The sequence below is a fragment of the Salvelinus alpinus genome, chromosome 8, assembly GCF_045679555.1.
Source record: "Salvelinus alpinus chromosome 8, SLU_Salpinus.1, whole genome shotgun sequence".
NCBI classification, from domain to species: Eukaryota; Metazoa; Chordata; class Actinopteri; order Salmoniformes; family Salmonidae; genus Salvelinus; species Salvelinus alpinus.
Genome location: NC_092093.1, coordinates 84605440 through 84630348, shown reverse-complemented (window position 1 = coordinate 84630348; position 24909 = coordinate 84605440). Strand labels below are relative to the sequence as shown.

Genomic DNA, 24909 nt, shown 5'->3' with positions numbered 1-24909 from the left:
TATCATAGGCCATTCAACTCTCTCTCTACCAATATTTGGATTAATTCAATTCACTATGAATGGAGGCTTCTCTTTTTGCAATGTTTATTGGGAAAGGAGATGGGCAGTACACATTTCCACTGCCTCAGGCTCCCATCACCACCAAGGCAACATGGTATTGTTGTGGGAATGTTGTGCTCTCCCCTGGTCTGACTTTCTCATTAGGTTCCTCAGCCCCAGTAGCATTGGTCTTTTAGTATGATCTGGTCAAAAGTAGTGCACTATGTAGGGAATAGGGTGTCATTTGGGATCACCCGTGGCCAGTGAGGTTGAGGAGGGGGAGAGAGCCCTTATCTGTGCCTCCAGAAACAGACCTGGGACAGAGGAATATAATTGGGCTTCCCATTGTGAAAAAAAAAGATTCTGATGTTTACAGAAAGGGAGAGACACAGCTGTTGCTAGAGCAGTACAATTGCTTAGATAAGTAGTCTAACACATGTAGTAGGTTCTGATTTGGGGATGTCTCATTTTGTCATTGGTTTTCTTTGTTCTCCATCCCAGTAAGTAGACCTCTGCCTTGGGTAACCTTTGTCAGCTTGTTTTGTGTATACACATTGAGATATATTTGGAATCTAGTATGCGTGAGACCAATGTTTTATCATGTTAAAATGAACAATGATAGCTTAGAGAGGCAATGGCAGCAGTAAGGTGGTAAGTGGATGCCATGAGTAACGAGGCTGGTGCCAGCAGTGATTGTGTCCTAATGACAGTGATAACTGATGTGTGACAGCATGGGTCAAAGAGACACTGGTGTGACACACCCTGAACCAATGCAATTATCACTGTAGGTAGAATTGATCTCAGAAATGACTCACGTTGTCAATGAGAAAAGGGAAGGGGAAAAAAAGTAGGAATGTTACTGCTTTTTCCATCAGTAAACTCAGAGGTGCAAAGCTGAATGGAACAGCATGCGATGCTGTGAAAGGACAATACACTCACTCCAGGTACTATGCTGGGGATTCAAGCCGAATGTAGAGTGCCCTCTACAGGACATAAATTGACAGTGCATCTCTGTGTTGAGCGCTTGAGAACATTTGTCTCAGACGAAAGCCTCAATCAATCACAATGACACGAACACTTGTCAAATACATTTTATTTTCATACAACTAACATTTTTATTTATTTACAGACATATCATAATGGCTTGCAGGGGCATTTCTAAAATGATGGAATTTACTAGTTGACACCAAAGCTCTAAATGACAATGTTTTTACTTGAGGCGAGTCTTCTTCAACTTTGAGGAATCTCCTGATGCTTTGCGCTTGTGGGAGGGTGTGGCGCGGCTGGCATCTGTGCCCGCTGGCAGACATTGGGCAGCTTCAGGCAGATAGTACATCTCTATTGGTGGAATAGGCTCCTGGACAAAATAACAGACTCATATGAGAGAGGAGTTTTAGTTTCCATCATTTTATTTCTTCTTAAAGGAGCAAGATGTTATATTTAAGCCATCATATCAATTCCTTCATGGTTTTTCAAGGACACTGCATAGAAACCGCTAAAATGGCTTAGTACTGGTTCTTACCTTATCATAATCCCAAAAAACATCTGTTGCAAGGACGTGAAAAACTTGTACACAAACAACCGGCCTGGCTAGTCACAAAAAAAAGCTAATTTGCAGTGTCACGCAGCGTTCTAATAAGCATGTTTTACCTGGGTGGATTTCTATTCTTTTGCTACTACTGGTATGTAATTGACATTTAGCACTATTTACATGTGGAAATGTTCCATGGATAACCTTTCATTCACTGGCCAGGGTGGGTTTTATGGAGAAGGTTGAACACATTGTATTGTTAAATGAAGGAAAGTAACCACTTTATGGATCAAACATTAACCAAGGTTTCACTTTAGACTTTACTGATATAAACCGCCTTTAAAGTAGTCCGACAACAAAAAATGCCTTCTGCAGTCTCTTTGTGAGGCAGTTATGCATTTTAGTTACAGTCCCACTAACCTGGATGAGGTAGTCTGCAATGAACTCTGGCTTTAGGCATTTGACCCCCTGGGACATGGCCTCTCGCACGTCCACCCGGAAGTCTCCTGGCTTCAACCGACTGAACTCTGCAAACAGGTGGGTGGTTCCCTTGTACAGAGATGGAGAGGGACTGGGGAGAACCTGGAGAGAGGGTAAGGGAGAGGAAAGAAAGATTGGACGAAGAGAGATTAGGAGAGAGGGTGGATGGGATTGACATTCAGAAGTGTACACGTGTCAATATCTACAAAGGCAAGTATGAAAGAGAAAAGCAGTAGTTTCTTAGTAGTTTTACCCATACTAAGACGCAGTAAGCGAAGAGAAGATCGAGGTACAGTATGACAGAGTAAGAGCTTTGTTTGAACCTTTGCTCCACCAGACTGCAGGAGTCGTCTGAACCCTGACTCTCTGGTCTGGTCGATGTTCAGCATGACGGTCCAACCGCTGAATGATCCCTCCTGGTCATTGCGGTCCTGCAGGTTCCTCCTCCAGCGCATGGCGGCCAACGCCAGCCTCTTCTGCTGGGAGCTGATGGACGGTAGCACATCCAGGATGGAGCTACTGCCCCACTCATACTCATCCTCCTGGAACACACAGTCAAGATATATAAACAATATGTTTTTTTACTGAGTTGTCCTTCTTGGCCAGGTATCCCTTGTGAAATATGTCTTCTGACCTCATCGGGAGTTCCTGGTTAAATTAAGGTTTAATATAACAAGCTGGGCCTAGACGTATGTGGAAGAAATATTGGCATGTTGTGGAGGTCTGATGCACTGACGGCCAGATCGTGACCTGGATGAAGTGTCCCACGGAGCTACAGGCCTCCAGGTAGGAGCGGTGCAGGATCCACTTCCCCGCGGCCATGGCTGCCAGGTACTTCTCATTCCTCAGAGGGGTCCCCACAATGATGTGGGAGCAGCTGGGGTCAAAGCACTGCTTGTCCAGCACCACACCACCTATAGGGACCCCAGAGGAACAAAGACATGTAGAGTCAGAAAGACACACACAGACAAATACAATAGGGGGACTCACATAGATACAGATGACAGACCGTCTCTGATGAGAAAGAAATAATCAAGTGTTTTCAGACCACTGCAGATAAACAAGTAGGGGTGTCCCCCAAATGGCACCATATTTAGTGCACTACTTTTGACCAGAATCCTATGGGCTGTGGTCAAAAGTAGCGCACTCTATAGGGATTAGGGTGCCAATTTGAGACGCAACCAAGGAGTTAAGGCTACTTCCGACCACTGAGATGTAATACAGAGACAACAGGGCAAATACAGTCCAGTTAGGTGGTTACAGACAGGGAGGAGGGTGGAGGATTGAGACTCACCCAGCTCGTCTATGAGGGCGGTGTAGTCTATCCTCTCCTGGGGGATAAGGGAGGACAGCTGGAATCGAGGAGGCTTCTTCTCTGCCACACTCTCCTCTTCAGTCTGTGGAGAGAACAAAGAATCGATTCAACACATCAACATTTACTTATATTATCACCTTACAAGAGGGAAGGAGGCTGCGTGTGTGGTTACCTGTGGCTCTGGGGGCACGGGAGAGTTGGCGAGAGGGAAGGCGATGCTAGGGGATTTAGGGGTGAAGAGGTCAGGCTCTGGCTCCTCCACTAGCGGGGTCATCACTCTCTGACCCACCTGCTGGTCAGTGACATCACACACCGCTGGATCGAAGGGGTCAAAGGTCAATGAAAGTTGAATATAACGTCTTCATATCTCAAAATCATTGTCATGTGGTTAATTAAAATTCTATCTAAATGAAAATGATACAAACCATTGCCAACTATGTAAAAATAGTCTACATAAAGCCAACAAATAAAACATTGCAGCCTGCAGGTCGAAAATATCCTGAAAGGATATTTATTTGATCAAATCACATTGGCTACACATGGCCTGTCTGAAACAACCTTGCAACATTGTATAAAATATTCTTGGCCCTCAGTTTCCCGCCAGTGAGCTCTGGACAGACACAGCTGTAGGCCATTTGCACAAGGGATAAGAAGCAGTGCTTGACTTGGGCAGGAGCTCACCAGAGCGGAATACCGGAACCTCACATTTTCTAATGGGTGAGCTCCTGTTCCTCTTATAGAATACTAGCTCAAACGTATTGTGGAGCTCCTGCACCTAAATATAAACATTGACAGAAGCGTTCCAAACAAAAGACAATGACTACATTGACTGAACTAGTAAATGAAATTAAATAAACCAAAACTTGTTTCTCACAAGAGTAGCATAGGTTGCGCACTCTGCCAACAATGTGGCCACTCCAACAATGAGAACAGGACGGACAACTGGAATAATATTAAATGCATTAAAAGAAATGACCGTAACCAAATTAACAAACATAGTAGATTAGAAATCATAGGAATTAACGGTAAATGTACTACTGGTGATATACAGTGCATTTGGAAAGTATTCAAAATTTTTCCACATTTTGTTACGTTACAGCATCATTCTAAAACTGATTAAATACACCCCCCTCCCCAATCTACACACAATACCCCATAACGACAAAGCAAAAACAGGTATTTTTTTTAATTTTTAGCAAATGTATTACAAATAAATATTCAAACCCTTTGCTACGAGACTCGAAATTGAGCTCAGGTGCATCCTGTTTCCATTGATTATCCTTGAGATATTTCTACAAATTGATTGGAATCTACCTGTGGTAAATTCAATTGATTGTAAAAGATTTGGAAAGACACACACCTGTCTATATACGGTCACACAGCTGACAGTGCATGTCAAAGCAATAACCAAGCCATGAGGTCGAAGGAATTGTCAGTAGACCTCCGAGAAAGGATTGTGTCGAGGTACAGATCTGGGGAAAATCCATCATTGAAGGTCCCCAAGAACACAGTGGCCTCCATTATTCTTGAATGGAAGAAGTTTGGAACCACAAGATTCTTCCTACAGCTGGCCGCCCAGCCAAACTGAACATTCGAGGGAGAAGGGCCTTGGTCAGGGAGGTGACCAAGAACCCGATAGCCACTCTGACAGAGCTCCAGAGTTCCTCTGTGGAGATGAGAGAACCTTCCAGCACTCCACCAATCAGGCCTTTATGGTAAAGTGGCCAGACGGAAGCCACTCCTCAGTAAAAGGCACATGACAGCCCGCTTGGAGTTTGCCAAAAGGAACCTAAAGCACTCTCCAACCATGAGAAACAAGATTATTTGGTCTGATGAAACCAAGATTGAACTCATTGGCCTGAATGCAAAGCATCACGTTTGGAGGAAATCTGACACCATCCCTACGGTGAAGCATCATGCTGTGGGGATGTTTGTCCAGAGGTAGGGACAGGGAGACTAGTCAGGATCGAGGGAAAGATTAATTGAGCAAAGTACAGACAGATCCTTGATAAAAACCTGCTCCAGAGTGCTCAGGACCTCAGACTGGGTCAACGGTTCACCTTCCAACAGCACAACGACCCTAAGCACACAATATCCTTGAGTGGCCCAGCCAGTGTAGAAAATAGTAAAAATAAAGAAAAACCCTGGAATGAGTAGGTGCCCAAACTTTTGACTGGTACTGTATATTTGTTATTCAATCAATCAAATGTATTTATAAATCCCTTCTTACATCAGCTGATGTCACAAAGTGCTGTACAGAAACCCAGCCTAAAATCCCAAACAGCAAGCAATACAGGTGTAGAAGCACAGTGGCTAGGAAAAACTGCTTGACTAAAACAATCTAGGTTAACCAAGAGCCTAACAACCAAACAATGAACTAATTGGGGTCAGCCCTATTATGTCTCAGTGTGCAGTTTGATGTTAGTTGCTAACTACCGTTAGCCCAATAGATACTATAGACTTCCAGTCATTACGCTACCGCTAGTTAGCAATGGCTGGTGAAACTACCTCTAACTTCCTTTATACTGGATGTGATACCATGGACATATAACTTCGACATATGATATATGAATGGCAAGGATATACGAGATCGACTTAATTCAGTCAGTTCGACACCTTTTATAAACTAGTCCAGCTTGATGTTCGTCAATCAAAGCACAGCAAATAGCCTATAGATACCATATACCATATGCCCGGACATGGTGTAGTTCTTAAATGCATTGGGGTCATGCGGGGTCATGGTATAGGTTGGCATGCGTTCTCTCTATATTCAGCTATTCATTTCTTATGGCTGAGACCCCGTGAACGGGATCGACTTGACAACAGCCAGTGAAAGTGCAGGGCGCCAAATTCAAACAGAAATCTCATAATTAAAATTCCTCAAACATAGAAGTATTTTACACCATTTTCAAGATAAACTTGTTAATCCAACCACAGTGTCCGATTTCAAAAAGGCTTTACGACGAAAGCACACCATCTGATTATGTTAGGTCAGTACCTAGTCACAGAAAAACACAGCCATTTTCCAGCCAAAGAGAGGAGTCACAAAAAGCAGAAATAGAGATCAAATTAATCACTAACCTTTGATGATCTTCATCAGATGACACTCATAGGACTTCATGTTACACAATACATGTATGTTTTGTTCGATAAAGTTCATATTTATATCCCAAAATTTTAGTTTACATTTGCGCGTTATGTTCAGTAATGTTTTGCCTCCAAAACATCCGGTGATTTTGCAGAGAGCCACATCAATTTACAGAAATACTCATAATAAACATTGATAAAATATACAAGTATTATACATGGAACTTTAGATAAACTTCTCCTTAATGCAACCGCTGTATCAGATTTTTTTTAAACTTTATGGAAAAAGCACACCATGCTATAATCTGAGTACAGCGCTCAGAGACCAAAACCAGCCATACAGATATCCGCCATGTTGTGGAGTCAACAGAAGTCAGAAATGGCATTATAAATATTCACTTACCTTCGATGATCTTCATCAGAATGCACTCCCAGGAATCCCAGTTCCACAATAAATGTTTGTTTTGTTCGATAATGTCCATAATTTATGTCCAAATACCTCCTTTTGTTCGCGCGTTTAGTTCCAAAATCCAAATTGATGACGCGCAGGCCAGACGAAAAGTCAAATTCCATTACAGTTTGTAGAAACATGTTAAACAATGTATAGAATCAATCTTTAGGATGTTTTTAACATAAATCTTCAATAATGTTTCAACCGGAGAATTCCTTTGTCTGTAGAAATGCGAAGGAACGCAGCTAACTCTCACGGGGGCGTGCCTGAGTGAGCTCGTGGCCCTGACTCAATCAGCTCTCATTCCCCCCTCCTTCACAGTAGAAGCATCGAACAAGGTTCTAAAGACTGTTGACATCTAGTGGAAGCCTTAGGAAGTGCAATATGACCCCATAGACACTGCATATTGGATAGGCAAACCTACAAACCTCAGATTTCCCACTTCCTGGTTGGATATGAGTTCTGTTATACTCACAGACATCATTCAAACAGTTTTAGAAACTTCAGAGTGTTTTCTATCCAAATCTACTAATAATATGCATATCTTAGCTTCTGGGACTGAGTAGCAGGCAGTTTACTCTCAGCACCTTATTCATCCAAGCTACTCAATACTGCCCCCAGCCATAAGAAGTTTTAACAGGCAACATTTGGTCATTATAATATGTATTGAAAAGCTGTGTAATATCACTTAGCAATGCAAGTCATTACACTATTCTTTAGAATTGCATAATTTTTGTTTCTAATGTACGTAATTTTAAGAAGATTTGAAAATAGGACGCTACCCCTTTAAGAAGAACCTTCCAAAAGAGATACTGACATCAGCAACTTTGAAAACTATTTCGCGGGTGAACAGTTATTGGTCGCGGGTTGCAGGTTTTTGGGTTTTTTCCTTGTTGCACCGCTGCTACCGTGGCATTTCTTTTAAACTGCATTCTAATGTTGACTTTGCTTAAAGAAACAGTATCAAGTGAAGTGTTTTATGTAGGCTCAGTTCTTGGGTCTCGGGGACTGCCCAAGTGGAAATTTGAAATGGAAGTGATGGATCACGCACAGGTGGTTATTTTTAATGCGGATAAGTCCTCAATGAAACTGACATTAAATGTGGAGAATGATACATTTGCCTCTGTTGGCCATCAAGTTGCCTATTATTTTATATGCCATTGTAGGCTACCATTTGATACAATAAATATTTTGAAATGATATCACTGGAGTCATTGCAAATCAATGTACCACTTGTGTAGGCTACCTGGAACTGGCAAAATAATTTTATAAATAGCCTATAACTTCAGTTTGTTGTTGTAGCCTTATGTTAATATGCAATTATTATTCATGGTCATGTTAAGTTAATTAAATTGGAAGTTATCAAAGCTCTATCGCAGTTGCTGATCAGTTGATAGAACGCATTAGATTGACCATAACAGTAGTCAGACTAGGCTACAGGTATTTATATATATATACTTTTTAAACAAACAAAAAAAACAGGCTGTTGTTGACAAGCATATTCAGTTCATATACATATTATTAATATTTAATTATGTGACTGAAATTACAACCCAATCCTCAGTAGCCTATTCCAGCAGGCTATTGGGAAACAAGCACTTACCTCAAAATCGCCTTGCTATTCATGTTGAATAAACGTGTTTGTTAATTTGAACTAAGCAAACTGCTAATTCGTTCAGTTTACATCTTGCCTTGGCTACTGTAGACTATATGAAATGAGATGTAGGCTATCAGGGACTATAGGCTACCTGATTTTAGTCTGTAGCCTATGCCTATTGAAATGACAAGTTCATCTCGCAAATAGGCCATTTATAACAGTTTGTAGTCTTAACATATGGCACGTAATAGCACAATTACCAGAAAATAGCCTAACATTAGTTTTTTCATGTTCGTCTAAGTGTTCAGAGATTTTGAGGTCCTCTGTCCAACTTTAATGACTCAAACTCTGTCGGATCTATTTATAGTTATGGACATGTGCAAATGGGATTTATTTACAATTATAAACCTGGTTCGAGCCCTGAATGCTGATTGGCTGAAAGCCGTGGTATATCAGACAATATACCACTAGTATGACAAAAAAAATACTTTTTATTCTTCAAATTACGTTTGTGACCAGTTTATAATAGCAATAATGCACCCCGGGGGATTGTGGTCTATGGCCAATATACCACGGCTGCGTCATCCATAATTACAGCCCTTAGCCGTGGTATATTGGCCATATATCATACCCTCTTGTGCCTTATTGCTTAATCATAGCAATCAAACAAGTTAAAATCAACATCCATTGATGGAAAATTATCTGGCGAGTTTAATAAGGGCAAATTATATTTTCTCTTGTGACATATTCAAAGGCCTTTTGGGCGGGTTTTGAGTGGTAATTGGGCTTGACATTTTTTCTAGACCTGGCAACCCTGATTGACATGGCAACAGTACACTAGCTAATATGAATGCTAGGTCTCTTTTTGTAGCTTTCTTTATGCAGACTAGCATCAGCAGCCAGCATATTTGCATTGAGCATCCTATGGCATTGAGAAGTACACCACATGCGTCATTGGCTTCATCAATAAGTGCATCGATGACGTCGTCCCCACAGTGACTGTACGTACATACCCCAACCAGAAGCCATGGATTACAGGCAACATCCGCACTGAGCTAAAGGCTAGAGCTGCCGCTTTTAAGGAGCGGGACACTAACCCGGAAGCTTATAAGAAATCCCGCTGTGCCCTCTGACGAACCATCAAATAGGCAAAGCTTCAATACAGGACTAAGACTAAGGCAGGGCTTGCAAACCATTTCAGACAACAAAGGGAAGCACAGCCGAGAGCTGCCCAGTGACACGAGCCTACCAGACGAGCTAAACTACTTCTATGCTCGCTTCGAGGCAAATAACACTGAAACATGCATAAGAGCACCGGCTGTTCCGGAAGACTGTGTGATCACGCTCTCCGCAGCCAATGTGAATAAGACCTTTAAACACGTCAACATTCACAAGGCCTCTCCCTGTCTGTAAGTCTGTAATACCAACATGTTTTAAGCAGACCACCATAGTCCTTGTGCCCAAGAACACTAAGGTAACCTGCCTAAATGACTACCGACCCGTAGCACTCACATCTGTAGCCATGAAGTGCTTTGAAAGGCTGGTCATGGCTCACAACACCATTATCCCAGAAACACTAGACCCACTCCAATTTGCATACCGCCCTAACAGATTCACAGAAGATGCAATCGCTATTGCACTCCACACTGCCCTTTCCCACCTGGACAAAAGGAACACCTATGTGAGAATGCTATTCATTGACTACAGCTCAGCGTTCAACACCATAGTGCCCTCAAATCTCATCAATACGCTAAGGTCCCTGGGACTAAACACTTCCCTTTTGCAACTTGATCCTGAACTTCATGACGTGCTGCCCCCTGGTGGTAAGGGTAGGTAACAACACATCCGCCACGCTGATCAACACAGGGGCCCCTCAGGGGTGCGTGCTCAGTCCCCTCCTGTACTCCCTGTTCACTTATTCATATTTTTAAAAACTGCATTGTTGGTTAGGGGCTTGTAAGTAAGCATTTCACTAAGGTCTACACCTGTTGTTTTTGGCGCATGTGACTAATAAAATTTGATATTGATAGTATTTTCACTATTGAAGGTTTACATTTGTAAATCACTGTCCCTAAAATAAATTAGCTCATCGAGTAGATTGATGGATGCTTCATTTTGCTCTGGGCAGCTGGCGTGTGCTATGTGAAGGCATCAACTCATGTACTGCTTGAAAAGTTGTGACTCGCGGGAGCGTGGTGGTCCTTGAACGAACAACCAAATATATTCTCCCAATACAAATAGCATGACATTTACGCATGTAGTCTTCAATGGTTTTCTATGGTAGACTGCAACAGAGCAGGTAAATGTTGAACTTGAATAAATAAAAAAATGCGCTGTCGGGCAAGTGACTTACGAGATCCACTGGCTTGACATATTTTTAATGACACCGGAACAGCAGGCCATAATTAATGTGAAAACAGACTAACATGCTGACCACACTGCTCGCATTAAAATAAATGTACACATACATGTTATTCAATCATTACATCCACACTGCTTTCACACGTCAACGAGGGTCTGCGTAGCTAGGAGCTAAAATAGAACTTGGTTCTATTTTTGACGTGCTGCAAGTCCCGCCTCTCCCATCTCCTCATTGGTTGATAGGAGCATATACCCACGTGGGTGTAAGATGAACTGAGGTCCACACTCCAGTCCAGTCGGTAGCGGTAATGCACCTTAAAGTTGGTTGCCAACCGCCATATAAAGTCCAAAGAAGAAGAAGCCTGAGAGATTACTAGAAACAACCTTGGTTTACCCTTTTATGTGTGGATTAATTGTCGGAGTAGAGGACCTTGTGCATTTCAGGTAAAATAACAACCCAATGTTAATAACCCAGGATAAATTAGCTAGCAACAGCCAGCTAGCTAGCTAAATTGCCATGAATTTTTCATGCGTTTCGACCTGTACCCAAATGAATATACACTGCTCAAAAAAATAAAGGGAACACTTAAACAACACAATGTAACTCCAAGTCAATCACACTTCTGTGAAATCAAACTGTCCACTTAGGAAGCAACACTGATTGACAATAAATTTCACATGCTGTTGTGCAAATGGAATAGACAAAAGGTGGAAATTATAGGCAATTAGCCAGACACCCCCAATAAAGGAGTGATTCTGCAGGTGGTGACCACAGACCACTTCTCAGTTCCTATGCTTCCTGGCTGATGTTTTGGTCACTTTTGAATGCTGGCGGTGCTCTCACTCTAGTGGTAGCACGAGACGGTGTCTACAACCCACACAAGTGGCTCAGGTAGTGCAGCTCATCCAGGATGGCACATCAATGCGAGCTGTGGCAAGAAGGTTTGCTGTGTCTGTCAGCGTAGTGTCCAGAGCATGGAGGCGCTACCAGGAGACAGGCCAGTACATCAGGAGACGTGGAGGAGGCCGTAGGAGGGCAACAACCCAGCAGCAGGACCGCTACCTCCGCCTTTGAGCAGGAGGAGCACTGCCAGAGCCCTGCAAAATGACCTCCAGCAGGCCACAAATGTGCATGTGTCTGCTCAAACGGTCAGAAACAGACTCCATGAGGGTGGTATAAGGGCCCGACGTCCACAGGTGGGGGTTGTGCTTACAGCCCAACACCGTGCAGGACGTTTGGCATTTGCCAGAGAACACCAAGATTGGCAAATTCGCCACTGGCGCCCTGTGCTCTTCACAGATGAAAGCAGGTTCACACTGAGCACATGAGCACATGTGACAGACGTGACAGAGTCTGGAGAACGTTCTGCTGCCTGCAACATCCTCCAGCATGACCGGTTTGGCGGTGGGTCAGTCATGGTGTGGGGTGGCATTTCTTTGTGGGGCCGCACAGCCCTCCATGTGCTCGCCAGAGGTAGCCTGACAGCCATTAGGTACCGAGATGAGATCCTCAGAGCCCTTGTGAGACCATATACTGACACAGGCACATTTGTGGCCTGCTGGAGGTCATTTTGCAGGGCTCTGGCAGTGCTCCTCCTGCTCAAAGGCGGAGGTAGCGGTCCTGCTGCTGGGTTGTTGCCCTCCTACGGCCTCCTCCACGTCTCCTGATGTACTGGCCTGTCTCCTGGTAGCGCCTCCATGCTCCGGACACTACGCTGACAGACACAGCAAACCTTCTTGCCACAGCTCGCATTGATGTGCCATCTTGGATGAGCTGCACTACCTGAGCCACTTGTGTGGGTTGTAGACTCCGTCTCGTGCTACCACTAGAGTGAGAGCACCGCCAGCATTCAAAAGTGACCAAAACATCAGCCAGGAAGCATAGGAACTGAGAAGTGGTCTGTGGTCACCACCTGCAGAATCACTCCTTTTTTGGGGGTGTCTGGCTAATTGCCTATAATTTCCACCTTTTGTCTATTCCATTTGCACAACAGCATGTGAAATTTATTGTCAATCAGTGTTGCTTCCTAAGTGGACAGTTTGATTTCACAGAAGTGTGATTGACTCGGAGTTACATTGTGTTGTTTAAGTGTTCCCTTTATTTTTTTGAGCAGTGTAGTTGGTTCAGAGTTTGTTTTGATATTTCAACTTGCGTGTCCTGTCTGCGCGAGACGGTGCGCGCCTGGTCTAGTCTGCATGTAAGTGGATTTCAACTCATCGTTACCACATTATATGGGACATGCATCACACACCCAGGTACTGAGAGGCGGGACAGACAGCAGTTTTTCCCTGTCATCGCTCACTTTGTGACTGACAGGCACCTGTCCTATCAATAGATTGCTAGAAGATGTATGTCTTTCATTTTAGCTGGAGACGGCTCGGCAGACTTTTTTAGCACCTTGACAAGTACCCTAGTTCATTTAAGTGGAAAAAGTACCCGGCTGAAAATGTGTCTGTAATTGGCTGTATAGCCGACAACTGGCGCTAGTGGAAAACATTGCATTCTCTACTGTCACCTCATATGAAACATTTGATCTCAATTCTGAAGTATATAGCCACTTTTTAAATGTTATTTTTGTGGTGTTATTTGCATATTGCATTCGGATTAGCCATATGCCAATGAGGGCCTGTGGGAATGTAGGTGTTCATGAGGAAAGAATCTCTCTCTCTCTCATATGGCTTGTAATGTGTAGCAACATCATGTTAGCAATAAATGTGCCTTCATAAACATACACCGTTAGTAGTTATTTTACTCACGTACAGACACCTTTGATTGCAAGACAATTTTCACTGTCCAAATACATATGGAGGGGAGAGTATATAGGGAATAGGGTGCCATTTGGAACACATGCATACAAACATGCATACAAACATGCATGTTTCTACCACCACACAGAGTAAGTAACAAAACACAGACAAATGTTTAGCGATAGAAAAGGTGAATGTTTTGCAACTCGATTGAGAACTTTGAAAGGGATGCGCTGCACTTGCATAAATCTAGTCCCTTGCAAGCATGTTGTCATAACCCAATTCAAAGACATTCCATTGCAAAGTTTCACTTGAACTGAGTGTTAATGAAGACAGTTAAAAAAAAATATATATATTCTCCTCCTCACCCATTTCCACCAGCTCAGAGTCAGTCATGGAGTCCCTGAGGGTGTGTCCGGCGTGGTCAGAGTGGGAGAGGGGTACAGCTAGGGGTTCAGAGTGCTGGGAGGAGCTGATGGGCCACTGCAGGTTGTCAGCCAGCTTGGCTCTCTCCTCCCGGGCTGTGGGATCGTCCCACACGATCTGCTCACTCTGAGACGGCTCGGTGTTCAGGTCCACGGCTGCCTGACGAGACATCCTGAGTAACACCAGAGGGAGATGCAGAGAGAGTTAAGCCCTATTCACACTCTAAAAGATACAATGTACATGGCCTTATTTCCATGGCAATGGCATTTACATTGTTAACATCTAACGAACTTACGAAATTCAACTCAAGTCTCAAGTAAAATCTGAACATTTGTAGTGTGGAGGAATTTCAAAACAAACAATGGGATGTTTCCCTGGATACAGATCTGGTCATCAGCATAGGGAGACTGAATAGTGAAGGTTATTTTGACCTTTCCCAGCCCCCTGGTCTGTCTGCGTCTCCTACCTCAGTGCCTCCAGGGTGTGTCGGCCGGTTGCGTTGCGGCCCATGCGGGCCTGCCTGTCGGGGGTATGGGGTTGAGAGTCGGACTCCCCGGAGCACTGGCGGGTGAGGCGGGCCGAGGAGAGCCGGCCAGTAGTCATCTTGGTGGCTAACATGATCTCCTGCAGTTGCCTCTGGAGTTTCTCCCTCATCTCCAGGGTTTCAGACAGGTCTGGGAGACAGAGATGGTCAGAGGATGAGGAATGAAAGAAAGTGGAATGTATGTGTGTTTTGGGGACCTGCACTCACGGGATATTCAGTTGACTCCTGAGAAGCGCAAATGTACATTTTTAATCGACCAACAGACTCAAATTCTGTATGAACCAGGAGGGTCAATACTTACGAACTCTTGCTTAGACCACAGGTGTAAACCCTTTAGAGCAATTATGCTAGCTGTTAGCTTTTCCCATTGGGAAACATGTCACAATTAGCCGCCTTGCTACCATGTCACTTATATTTACGGAAACTTTTCACACTTTTTCATGAAAGTGTCCTTACATTTTTTAATATATTTTTTTTAACCAAATCTAAATGTTTTATGTAAATGGAATGTTATACAGTAGAAGTGTCCAGGCACTTTTTTCTTTAGATTTCACTTGGTTTTGAGAAACATACCTCACCAGCAAGACTTCCTCATTGCTCGTTCTGTAGTACAGGGACCACGGATAAACATGGGCTCCTTTTAGAAATGGCAACGCATACATTTCCATGTGTGAGCATGCGCACGCTTTCTCCTATCACTACAATGGGAACGAGAAAGCACAAGCATGCATGCACACAGAAAAGTATCGCTCGAGTCCAACAAAATGGAATATAACCTTGCGGATAAAGTTCGGAATTACACAATTTCATACGTATAACATCTAAAGACCTGCATCACTATACAGAGTGCATTGTCGTTTCTAAAAGGACGTATTTGGACATATTGCCAACATGCCTAGCTAAGTTATAAAATAGGATATTACAGTGTTAAGCTTTCACAATGCAATTCAGGGAAACAAATAATTTTGGTCCGCATAGAAAGGAGTCACGAGTGCATTCAGTTGCGTGTGCTGCGACAAATTTTCGTCACAAAAGACAACAAACAGGATCATTCTGTTCAGAACAACCCAGGGTATGATCACATTTCATCTTGTAATTGTACATCAAACATGGTGATCATAAACAATGACACTGTATATGACATGAGTTTTGTCATATGGACATGTTTAGTGCACATTTGGACTTTGGCTTGTTTGTGTTTGGCTTGCTTGTATGACATCAATGCGGTATTTACTATAATCCTCAACTTCTCATTTTTCAAAATACATAGAGTCCACTTAATGTACAGCATATGCCTCACTCAGACAAAAAAAAAATCTAAAAGTTGCCCAATTAACAGGAGGGATGGGGCAACTTCTTGTCGCGCGAGGTGCTCAAGTTCAGAACGGCTAAAGCGCAGAGCTCTGACGTCATGTGTAGCATGTTACTGTACCGCCACAACCTTCCAATTTAGCCGCTTATCCGTGTCCAAATATCAAATTTTCAACCCGAGTATGAGTGTAAAGGGTTAATAATCATATACACAGGTAACTCCTAAAATAATGGAAACACTTGAGTAAAACAGGGATACAAAGTATATTGAAAGCAGGTGCTTCCACACAGTTGTGGTTCCAGAGTTAATTAAGCAATTAACATCCCATTTTGCTTAGGGTATAGTCTAAGGTCCATCACAGTGTCCCTACAGAACAGCGGTTTTGACAATGCCCTAGCCAAATGGCCATTTCAAACACAGCCCACCAAACGCTACAGAGCTCAGACAGCAAGTTGCAAATGGCCTAAAGGAGTCACTCGCACAAAATGTCAAAACAAGATGGAATTCCACTCTGGAAATGGTAAAGCGTGTCCACAGAAACCAACAACCACTGAGATGCTCTGGCACAACAGAAAACTAACATCACCATGCCAACCACAGCTAAACTGGAGAAGCTGCAGAAGCTGAAGGCACTACTGGAGCCTTTACACTAATACTCTCACTATTAGTGTTATAATAAGATTGTGTTTGTGTGTGTGTGTGTGTGTGCGTGAGAGAAAGAGCGAGTGTGTAAAGTGTGTGGGTGTGAGAGAGAGAGTAAAGTGTGAGAGTGTAAAGTGTAAAGTGTTTGAGAAAGAGTGTAAAGTGTGTGAGAGAGAGTGTAAAGCGTGTGTGTGAGAGAGTGTAAAGCATGTGAGAGATAGAGTGTGTATAACAAGTCTCAAAATGAACTGAAGTGATTTTGAACTATCTTTCACTGCAGGTACTTCTGAGAGGAGAGAAGTACATTTCCCTGCTCAGTGGTGTTGCCTGCTTTGTGTCATCTCCTTGGGGTGATGGAGAGCTCAGATGATAACCCTTCCTACATGGTAAGATTCAAGCTGACATTCACAACAGACCTGGAGAAACGCAAGGAAAACACCAACCTCACATGGATGAAAACCTAAAGATCCTTCCCAGACCTGAGAGGTGTGGGCTTCGGTCAGCAACTTTCTGAAGGAAAAGAGGCCTGCACAGCAACCTGATACAGCAACAGAGTCAGAGCCACCAAAGAAGGAAGCTGCCCTCTTGTTGAGTTCTTCTGAGTCTTACTCTGATGAAGAAGAAGAGTCCATTGAGAAATGTGTGGAGCATTACAAAGCAACGCCCAGCATTAACATGGAGGACTGTCCACTACAGTGGTGGTCACAGCATGCAGGGGCACACACCAGGCTGGCCTGCATTGCACGAAGGTACCTGGCAATGCCTGCTACATCAGTACCTTGTGAGAGGTTGTTTTCAATCTCTGTGCATATCGTACAAAAAAAAAAGAGCAGCTTTACCATCTGAAAATGTCAACAGGCTTGTTTGTCTTTGCAACTGACTCAGTGAAAAGAAATAGGAGGACGACTGAAGTGTATGATCACAGGTTTATGTTCTGTGGAATTCATGACATTGCTGAACAAGTTTATGCTCTTTGCATCCATAGAGCCAGTTATTTTTTTTCTTATAGCCAGCCATCTAATCAGTAATTGGGAGAACAATCATTTGGAATGGCTGAAGCTTTAACTGTGTGTGCGTGTGGGAGACAGAGAGAGAATGTATGAGGGAGCATGAATAAGTTCCAGGACTTGTTTATTGTATTAACTTGTTTATGGTGAATAAGCCATTAAAAACATTTCAGTCCCTACATGTCTATAACGCAACAGACTGCTTGTTTTTTTTTTTTTTTTAAATGGAAAAATCTTTATTTTGCACCAAATTTGAGCAAAAAAAAACAAAAACTGATTGATCGTGATTTACTACAGAATTGAATGCGGCTAATCACAATTATTTCAATTGTTTTCACAGCCCTAATTCTGTATAATGGTCCTAAATCTTTTTCCGTAAAAGCACATGGATGTGCGTGAAACGGATAAGCAAAGACTTTTGTTAAGCTGCAAAAAAACTTTCCCTTCCAATTTTGTCCATTAGCTAACAGCTAGCATGGCAAAAGCTAACAGCTAGCATTGTTTTCTAAAATACTTAAACCTGTGGTCTAAGCAAGAGTTTGTAAGTATGGACCTGGAATGTTTCAATACAATGCACTTGAGCTAAGGCACAGTAGGGCAGATCAGTGTTACATCAGTGTATAAGAGCTCACCTCTCCTCTCTGTATTGTCCTGGCCCTGCTCTGTGTCAGTCTCTCCTTCACTGATGCGGTGGGAAATAGTGGCGTCTTCCACTGCATTGTCTTCAGGCTGAGGGAGAGAGGGTGAGAGAGGTTGTTCGACCTACAGTTCAAGTCGGAAGTTAACATACACCTTAGTCAAATACATTTAAACTCAGTTGTTCACAATTCCCGCCATTTAATCCCAGTAAAAATTCCCTGTCTTAGGTCAGTTTGGATCACCACCTCATTTTAAGAATGTGAAATGTCAGAATAATTGTAGAGCGAATGACTTATTTCAGCTTTTATTTCTTTCATCACATTCCCAGTGCGTCAGAAGTTTACATACACTCAATTAGTATTTGGTAGCATTGCCTTTAAATTGATTAACCTGGGTCAAATGTTTCGGGTAGCCTTCCACAAGCTTCCCACAATACGTTGGGTGAATGTTGGCCCATTCCTCCTGACATAGCTGGTGTAACTGAGTCAGGTTTGTAGGCCTTATTGCTCGCACACGCTTTTTCAGTTCTGCCCACAAATTCTCTATAGGATTGAGGTCAGGGCTTTGTGATGGCCACTCCAATACCTTGACTTTGTTGTCCTTAAGCCATTTTGCCACAACTTTGGAAGTATGCTTGGGATCATTGTCCATTTGGAAGACCCATTTGCGAACAAGCTTTAACTTCCTGACTGATGTCTTGAGATGTTGCGTCAATATATCCACATAATTTTCCTCCCTCATGATGCCATCTATTTTGTGAAGTGCACCAGTCCCTGCTGCAGAAAAGCACCCCCACAACATGATTTCTGAGCGGCCTTTCAGGTTATGTCGATATAGGACACGTTTTACTGTGGATATAGATACTTTGCACCTGTTTTCTCCAGCATCTTCATGTCTTTTGCTGTTGTTCTGGGATTGATTTGCACCTTTTGCACCAAAGTACGTTCATCTCTAGGAGACAGAACGCGTCTCCTTCCTGAGCAGTATGACGGTTGCGTGGTCCCATGGTGTTTATACTTGAGTACTATTGTTTGTACAGATGAACGTGGTACTATCAGGCGTTTGGAAATTGCTCCCAAGGATGAACCAGAGGTCTTCGCTGATTTCTTTTGATTTAACCACGATGTCAAGCAAAGAGGCACCGAGTTTGAAGGTAGGCCTTGAAATGCATCCACAGGTACACCTCCAATTGACTCAAATGATTTCGGGAATTTTCCAAGCTGTTTAAAGGCACAATCAACTTAGTGGTGTATGTAAACCTCTGACCCACTGGAATTGTTATACAGTGAATTATAAGTGAAATAATCTGTCTGTAAACAATTGTTGGAAAAATTACTTGTGTCATGCACAAAGTAGAAGTCCTAGCCGACTTGCCAAAACTATAGTTTGTTAACAAGAAATTTGTGAAGTGGTTGAAAAACGAGTTTTAATGACTCCAACCTAAGTGTATGTAAACTTCAGACTTCAACTGTATATCTTAAACAACCATTCTTGTACATAATAAATCATTTTTTGGCGATGGAGAACAACCAAGTGGGCCAATGCATGCTGAAGCAGTTTTCTTTACATAAAAAAAAAATTCTGGTTATAATGTGTGGCGTTTTAAGTGACAGTCCTCCTCAATGCACCATTTTCATTTGAGCAGATCTAGGGATGAACTGTTTCTTCTCAGGACAAACATACCTTGTTCTTTTGGGCCTCAGTGAGGTCTCCAAGTTGTGAGGTACGGGTGGCAGGGGGAGACCTCTGGCTACTGTCAGGAGGCACCTGGCTGAGGTTCAGGCTCATTTTGGGGTTGTAGGTGAACGGGTAGAGAGACTCAGACACGTGCCTCTGAACCTCAGCACACTGGAGAGACAACAGAAAAGATTCAATATCGCACACACACACTTTTACACAAACAACCGCAACACTGTTGTGACTGTTTTCAGTCTGATAAGAACGGAGCCTGCCTGTCGTTTACTTTATGTAGTACGTGTGTGTACTGACACATGTACCCTTCTGTACATGTCCCATAACTATGTGTGTGTATGCGTGTACTGGAAACCATCCGTACCGCCTGCAGCCAGTGCTGGGACACCACATGCACCCCTCTCTCCTTCACAGCCCTGTACTCCCGCGTGTTGTCCCCCACACGACCCTGATAGATGTAGTGAGTCACCGTGTCGTCACACGACCACCTAGAACACACACGCATAGTATTGGATTATAGAGGAACATGCATCATTACATCGCAAGTGCTGTTACTGGCATTCGTAACATTCTAGACATAGTTGAGAGCTAGATGTATTGTTGAGTACCTGAAGTCAGCTCCTAGTGAGGCAGCGATGGCGTTGAGCTCTCCCTGCTTCTTGCTCAGTTTCTTACTTACGCAGATCATCATGCCAGCCAGGGGAGCAGCCTCCTGCTCTTCCACCTACAAGCACGCACACAAAGATACACCACTGCCAGATAAGAAACTGTTAATGGGCTAGTGAGTGCATGTACTTGGCTGTGAAGGCTGTAGTGTGTATTGTACTGTACTATACTCAAATTGGATTTGTCACATGATTTGTAAACAACAGGTGTAGACAAACAGTGAAATGCTTACTTAAGGGCCCTTCCCAACAATGCAGAGAGAAAAAAAATACTAATAATAACGAGGAATAAATACATAATGTGTAACGATAACTTGGCTATATACACGGGAGACCAGTACTGAATTGATGTGCAGGGGTACATATAGGTAGGGATAAAGTGACTATGCAACAGTATAGAAAAGAACACGGTAACTGTACCTCCCTGTGTGTCTCCTTGCTAAGCTGGGGACTAGCTGTGAGAGCCTGGAGGTCAGGGGTGTGGCTGTGGGTGCTGTTGGCCAGGGCCACCTTCAGGTTCCTCCTGATGACCTCTGACAGCGGGGTCGTGTCTTGACCCTGCTGAGTCCTGCCCCCTGGCGTGTCCAACGCCGCTAACGCATCCTGGAATGTCATATACAAACACATACTTTCAAAGTGTGTTATAATATAATGCTCAACACTATTCAGTCAATTAGTATTTTTGCACCATATTTCCTATAAATTGCACTACATTCTCTCGAAATACAGACAAGTGAGTTTAACCTTGACGTTGAAGGTGGGTCTGAAGAGCTGGTCTCGGCAAAGGAAGCGGGAGGGAGTGTCCAACTGCAGCGCCGGGGAGTCTTTCTGCCCCCCTGCTTTCCTGCCCCCCTCCTGGCCTCTCAGGGTGGTACAGTCCTTCTCTGGCAGGCCTTGTTCCAGCACGGAGCGGAACACCTTACTCTGGAAGCGGCCCATGTCCAGGGGGGTGACTGCCGCCCCCCTCTGGGGGCCCAGCAAGGGGATCTCTGGGGACTTGATACGGGACAGGGGGGGGAGCATGGAATGCTTCTGGGGGCCCCCCACAAAACTCTCCTCTTCTCTCTCTAAGGAAATAAACTGATTCAGATGAAATCTCTCACATACAATGGAGCATACTCTGTTTGTACAAAACTCATCCTCTCTCAAACAAAATGTTAAGGTTTCAACAGCCTAACAAAAACGATTGCTTAAATGTTATTCATCCCCCACTGCTGTTGCAAGTTTTGAAAAATGAAAATATGGTTTTCAATTAAATTAATTGCAAGGCAGACTGACCTGGAGAAGGAGGCAAGTCCACCAGGAAGTGCCCCTCCTCTGCCCTCTGGCCCGTCCTGGCAGACTCCAGCACCCAGCGCAGGGTGACGGCAGGCAGCCCCCACTTCTGGGCCGCCTGGTACTTGGTGCCCTCGGGGCTCTGCAGCACTAGGTGGGTACTGGCCAGCATGCCGTTCCTTTGGTTGACCATGCGCACAAAGTAGTCCTGGACACTGTAGGGAGGATGGATAGATGGAAAGGAAAGGAGCAAAGCTGGTAAGATGAAAGTATGCCACACAGTGCATTCAGAAAGTATTCAGACCCCTTGACTTTTGACATTTTGTTATGTTACAGCCGTATTCTAAAAAAACACAGCAATCTACACACACAACCCCATAATCGCAAAGCAAAAACAGGTTTTTAGAAATGTATTATACATTTTTTGCAAATGTATTATAAATAAACTCAAATTCCTTATTTACAGTATTCAGACCCTTCGCTATGAGACTCGAAATTGAGCTCAGGTGAATCCTGTTTCCATTGATCATCCTTGAAATGTTTCTACAACTTGATTGGAGTCCACCTGTGGTAAATTCAATTGATTGGACATGATTTGGAAAGCCACACACCTGTCAATATAAGGTCCCACAGTTGACAGTGCATGTCAGAGCAATAACCAAGCCATGAGGTCGAAGGAATTGTCTGTAGAGATCTGAGACAGGATTGTGTCAAGGCACAGATCTGGGGAAGGGTACCAAAACCTTTCTGCAGTATTGAAGGTCCCCAAGAACACAGTGGCCTCAATCATTCTTAAATGGAAGAAGTTTAGAACCACCAAAACTCTTCCTAGAGCTGGCCACCTAGCCAAACTGAGTAACCTGGGGAGAAGGGCTTTGGTCAGGGAGGTGACCAAGAACCCGATGGTCACACTGACAGAGCTCCGGAGTTCCTCTGTGGAGTTAGGAGAAACTTCCAGAAGGACAACCATCTCTGCAGCACTCCACCAATCAGGCCTTTATGGTAGAGTGGTCAGACGGAAGCCACTGCTCAGTAAAAGGCACATGACAGCCCGCTTGGAGTTTGCAAAGCTGTCAAGGCAATCGGTGACTACTTTGAAGAATCTCAATTTGTTTAACACTTTTTGGTTACGACATGATTCCATATGTGGTATTTCATAGTTTTGATGTCTTCACTATTATTCTACAATATAGAAAATAGTTCAAATTAAGAAAAACCCTTGAATTAGGTGTCCAAACTTTTGACTGGTACTATCCATCTATCTATATTTGTGTGTGTGCTTCCCTCTGTGTCACGGCTAAGAAAGTAGCATCCAGCTGTCATGTTGAATATGGATTAATTGGTGGTTGCTGTTGCCATGGTGACAACAATGACCAAGGGCTGACCATTAGCTGGCTAGCTAATCATCTTGGCCAACTGTGGGTTGAAACACTCATCTTATTTACTGTTAATTAGCCACTGCAAACCACTTTGCTAGCTAACGCAATGCTGTCTCCAAAACTGCAAGGTGTCTCTAGCAATATTTACTTTTTGACGTTCTATGACCTCTCCACTTTCCAAGCGTATTGTGTCATCATGAGCCCCTTTTCTACAACAGGGCTTATTCATTTCCCCAAAAATCTAATGCCTGTACACAGTCACATAAAGTGACTGTACATCTTGTTGCCTCTAAAGCTCATTTGACAGCTAGGTTATTGCGTTATTGAATATTAAGTGTGGAAGTGGTCTAGGAGTGTCGAAGTGGTCTGAGTTGGGAGAGTGGGGAAAGGAAAACGGAACATTTGCTGTTATTGGCAGAGAGGTTTGGAACGCTCCTATTGGTCTATTAACACATTTCCTGCATGGTGATGTCATCATGGAAGGTCAAAACCATCCCACACAACAGGCTGAAATGTTATTTTAGCTCTTACACTAAAAGGGCATTACCATAATTTTCAAAATATTATTCCAACCTTATAGTGTGGAAATATACTGTATATGAAACACAGGAAAATCACGTTTCACTGCACTGGGCCTTTAACAAACCATAGTTGAACATGCCTGATTTTTCGTCAATTTCTGGGACTTCTGGAAAGTGGCATTCCTACAACGCATGTCCTTGACATGTCCCCATCAAGTCTTTTCTACAAGTAAGTGTGTGTGTGTGTGTGTGTGTGTGTGTGTGTGTGTGTGCGGTAGCAAGGTGGTTACCTGGCTCCCAGGTGTTTGGCTAGCTCTACCAGGGACTCCCTCTCTGCCCCAGTAAACTGGCTGACTGAGAGGACACAGTCTCTGAGCGGGGAGCAGCCCTCTATCACTGGCACAGGGCTGAAAAGGGCGTGGGAGCCCAGCTCTAACATACACTGCTGCTCCACACACATTGCCTACACAAAGACACAATAACACATTGATTAATGCTCACACAATATGGCTTAATGAAGACTCGCACACACATTTGATACTCGCACACCCGGCCTAAAGAACCCACTAATACCACACCAGAAACAGACAACCAAAAACATGAAGCCATAATGTTCGTAAAAATCGCCTCTTACCAGCCAGGTATCAGTGACCACCTCATCCACAGTGGCCTCTACCTCACAGCCAAACAGGGGCACCACAGTGTAGTCAACCACCACCCGCGTGTGCCCCACCAGCACCTTCCCACAGTTCTCCGTCACCAGCATGGAATGCTGGGCCTCCACCTCAGCCCCGAAGCCCAACAGGAGGAAGCGTTTTCCCGCAAACAGTCCCGCCTCGCTGGCCTCCTGCAGGGTGGTGTCAGCACTGGCCCCATCCCCGTCTGCAGTAGTAGACTGGTCTGGGGCTGAGAACCAAGGCTCTGGCGCTGCAGCACTCTGCCTTCTGTGGCTGTTACTGTCAGCTGGAGGAGGCATCTCCACTGGGGTTGGAGGTGAAAAATGGCGTATAGAGTTACGAGGAGATTATGGTGGAATATGATACCTGGGGGTGCAGGTTCTGTGACTTTCAGTCAAGATAACAATATATAGTGTATGTCAACAAGAGAAATTATAGAGTGATGATACAATATTGGGCAATGTGAATATGTTAATATTCTTCGCAATTGGCTCTAAAACGGCATAAGAACGCCAATGAGG

The 24909-nt window shown here is 43.7% G+C and overlaps 1 protein-coding gene across 5 annotated transcripts in view; it reads right to left on the bottom strand.

Moving 5' to 3' along the window:
• Positions 1 to 1115: 1115 nt before the first annotated feature.
• Positions 1116 to 24909, bottom strand: part of LOC139583792 (DNA topoisomerase 2-binding protein 1-A-like) — a 38300-nt gene continuing 14506 nt past the window's right edge. For 4 of the 5 annotated variants that reach the window (XM_071415254.1, XM_071415255.1, XM_071415256.1 and 1 more), the window contains 17 exons: positions 24346 to 24692; positions 24002 to 24174; positions 21815 to 22026; positions 21281 to 21603; positions 20957 to 21139; positions 20480 to 20595; positions 20236 to 20359; positions 19863 to 20027; positions 18173 to 18269; positions 14502 to 14709; positions 13978 to 14207; positions 3538 to 3680; positions 3345 to 3447; positions 2801 to 2964; positions 2374 to 2592; positions 1991 to 2152; positions 1116 to 1396 (listed from right to left, as the gene is read on the bottom strand). In XM_071415254.1, coding sequence (XP_071271355.1) covers positions 1250 to 1396; positions 1991 to 2152; positions 2374 to 2592; positions 2801 to 2964; positions 3345 to 3447; positions 3538 to 3680; positions 13978 to 14207; positions 14502 to 14709; positions 18173 to 18269; positions 19863 to 20027; positions 20236 to 20359; positions 20480 to 20595; positions 20957 to 21139; positions 21281 to 21603; positions 21815 to 22026; positions 24002 to 24174; positions 24346 to 24692 — 3116 coding nt within the window. In that variant the 3' untranslated portion in view covers positions 1116 to 1249. Of the gene's footprint in view, positions 1397 to 1990; positions 2153 to 2373; positions 2593 to 2786; positions 2965 to 3344; positions 3448 to 3537; positions 3681 to 13977; positions 14208 to 14501; positions 14710 to 18172; positions 18270 to 19862; positions 20028 to 20235; positions 20360 to 20479; positions 20596 to 20956; positions 21140 to 21280; positions 21604 to 21814; positions 22027 to 24001; positions 24175 to 24345; positions 24693 to 24909 lie in introns of all 5 variants that reach the window. The other variant, XR_011676617.1, reaches the window with a different exon arrangement.